Here is a 2,184-nt window from a genome sequence, read left to right as displayed (position 1 = left end):
GTTTTATAAAAACATTCTCTGATCTGTCACCATTCAACATCACCAAAACATGCTGAAGCTGAAACAATACATCTTATTAAACCTCACAGGAACATTATTAGAAATGATAAACATCCTTAAAACGTTCTCTGAACGTTAGCTGAAAAGGTTTTCTTTAAAACATTAGTGGAACTTTACGGGCCACAATATGAGAGTAAGTTCATTTAAAATTCAGAAAAAATCATTTTCAGACACTGTAAAACACAGTTAGATACAAAAATGTACAAAGACCAAAATGCATGTTGTGTTTTTAAAGACGTTCCCTTGAATCTGGACATAGGGTTAGTTGAACAGAGCGCTGCAGGAGAAGCTTGTCGTCTTTTTGACCGTGCGACCGAGTGTGATTTAAACGTTTCTCAGTGAAGGTTTTAAACTGGATTTAATCTCACGTCAGTCATGTCAGACTGAAGTCTCTGCGTCCACACCTCTCTGTGGCTATCTGACATTCAGAGGGAACATCACTGCAGTAACATTAGCAAGCATTTTGGAAATGTTCCCTGCAAGCTAGGCGGGTTGCTCAGATTTCAAAGGGTGAAAAGTGAAGACTTTAAATTGGTCCTGCAGTGTGGCCTCTCTCTGTGTTCTGTATATCCTGTGAAATACTCAGCAGTACATGTCACAAATACTCAATTATGATAATTTTTGTATTCTCTCTCCGTATCAAAGTTCTACTTACAACTCGGAGGATCCGTCTCCTGACTCAGCTTTGCCGTACTCCTGCAGGCCGTATGAGCTTTTATCCACCGCGACTACGATGCCCACCAGCACTGCAGGGAGACCTGCAACCAAACACAGCGCCCGTCACTCTCTGCATCACCTCAGACTCACACTCCACTCTTGGTTTTTAGGGTTTTGGTCCTGTGTCGGCCCTCACTCACCCCAGCCCACCACGCAGAACTTGAGGATGTATCTGCGGATGTAGGTGTTGAAGACTTTGACCAGAGCGATGTACATGTGGATGGACTCCAGCCCCATCCAGGTGAAGGAGGTCAGCAGGAAGTAGTGCAGGAAGACGGCCACCGACAGGCACAGCCAGTCCGTCTCCAGACTGGCCAACCAGCCGTCCAGCAGGAAGACCATGTTGAGGAGCAGCAGCGACGTGCTGAGGTTCATCAGGATCTTGGAGGGGTAGTCGCGCCGCAGTTTTCTGATCGAAGGAGAGAAGATTGAAAACAAGAAATGAGGCTGTAATGTCATCCGACTGAAAACTTGATTTGCTCATTCTGCCCGAGCGTCGCAGGCTACAGCCCTGAATCATTTATTAATTCATTTACTGACAGAAAACAAACAAATAATACATAAATATATTGTATGGGGGTCCCCAAAGCTACAAATATTTGTCCTTGAGCTTCTCTGAGTGACAAAAACAATTTCATGTAAAATAAATATCTCAAAATAAACACCAAAAAATAAATTAATTAATTGCATTTTTTTAAAATAATGACCAAAAATGTTTACAGAAAAAAACCCACAATTTTTAAAGAGAAAATGCAAAATGTTTTCAAGAAAAATAAAACAAATTGTCAAAGGTTATTAAAAATCACCAAAAATATTGAAGAAAACAAATTGCTAAAAATGTCAAAAGAAAAACATTGCCAAAAGCTTTCATAATTTACTCACTCGAAGGCGATGTAGGTGAGCAGCGTGGCGGCAGAGAAGATGGCGGAGATGCCGCAGCCGATGTAGGTGATGAAGGTCAAGACCTTGTTGTTCTGGGGGTCGATGTGCGGTGAGGCTCCAGAGATGTCCTGCAGACAGAGACACACAGGGGACAATGAGATCCCGTCCTGCTCAGCTCGGGTGTCAGAGCGCATCACCAAGAAAAGACGAAAAACAGAAACGATGACATGAGCCAAAGAAAAACTGAACTTTACCACCAATGTTCATATGGTCGTGATTCATGTTATTAATGCAGGGAGACTCGACTCGCTCTGTTTGGGGGCATTTCTTGGATTTTAGGACATTTCTAGGATTTTAGGACATTGGGGTCTTAGCTGTGTCCTCTGTCAGGGGTGTGAGGGCTCTATTTTGATGCTGTTTTATGTCTCTGGCACCTTATGGACACTAAAAGGACAAAAACAATTCACAGTGTCAATCACTTTATTGTGACTTAGAAAATGGTTGGGGGGCCCCCAGGTTTGGCCC

General features: G+C 42.8%; 1 protein-coding gene across 1 annotated transcript; it reads right to left on the bottom strand.

Moving 5' to 3' along the window:
• Positions 1–711: 711 nt before the first annotated feature.
• LOC121939947 (adhesion G-protein coupled receptor G6-like) lies at positions 712–1,787 on the bottom strand (the record flags this gene model as incomplete). The annotated part of the gene is made up of 3 exons (XM_042482850.1): positions 712–818; positions 918–1,186; positions 1,660–1,787. Coding segments are annotated over 3 exons (504 nt in total), but the record flags the coding sequence as incomplete, so codon positions are not given.
• Between the last annotated feature and the right edge of the window lie 397 nt (positions 1,788–2,184).

This window comes from Plectropomus leopardus, unplaced genomic scaffold (assembly GCF_008729295.1).
Source record: "Plectropomus leopardus isolate mb unplaced genomic scaffold, YSFRI_Pleo_2.0 unplaced_scaffold6788, whole genome shotgun sequence".
Taxonomy (NCBI): domain Eukaryota; kingdom Metazoa; phylum Chordata; class Actinopteri; order Perciformes; family Serranidae; genus Plectropomus; species Plectropomus leopardus.
The sequence above is the reverse complement of the archived record's forward strand: the minus strand, read 5'-3'. Positions and strand labels throughout refer to the sequence as shown.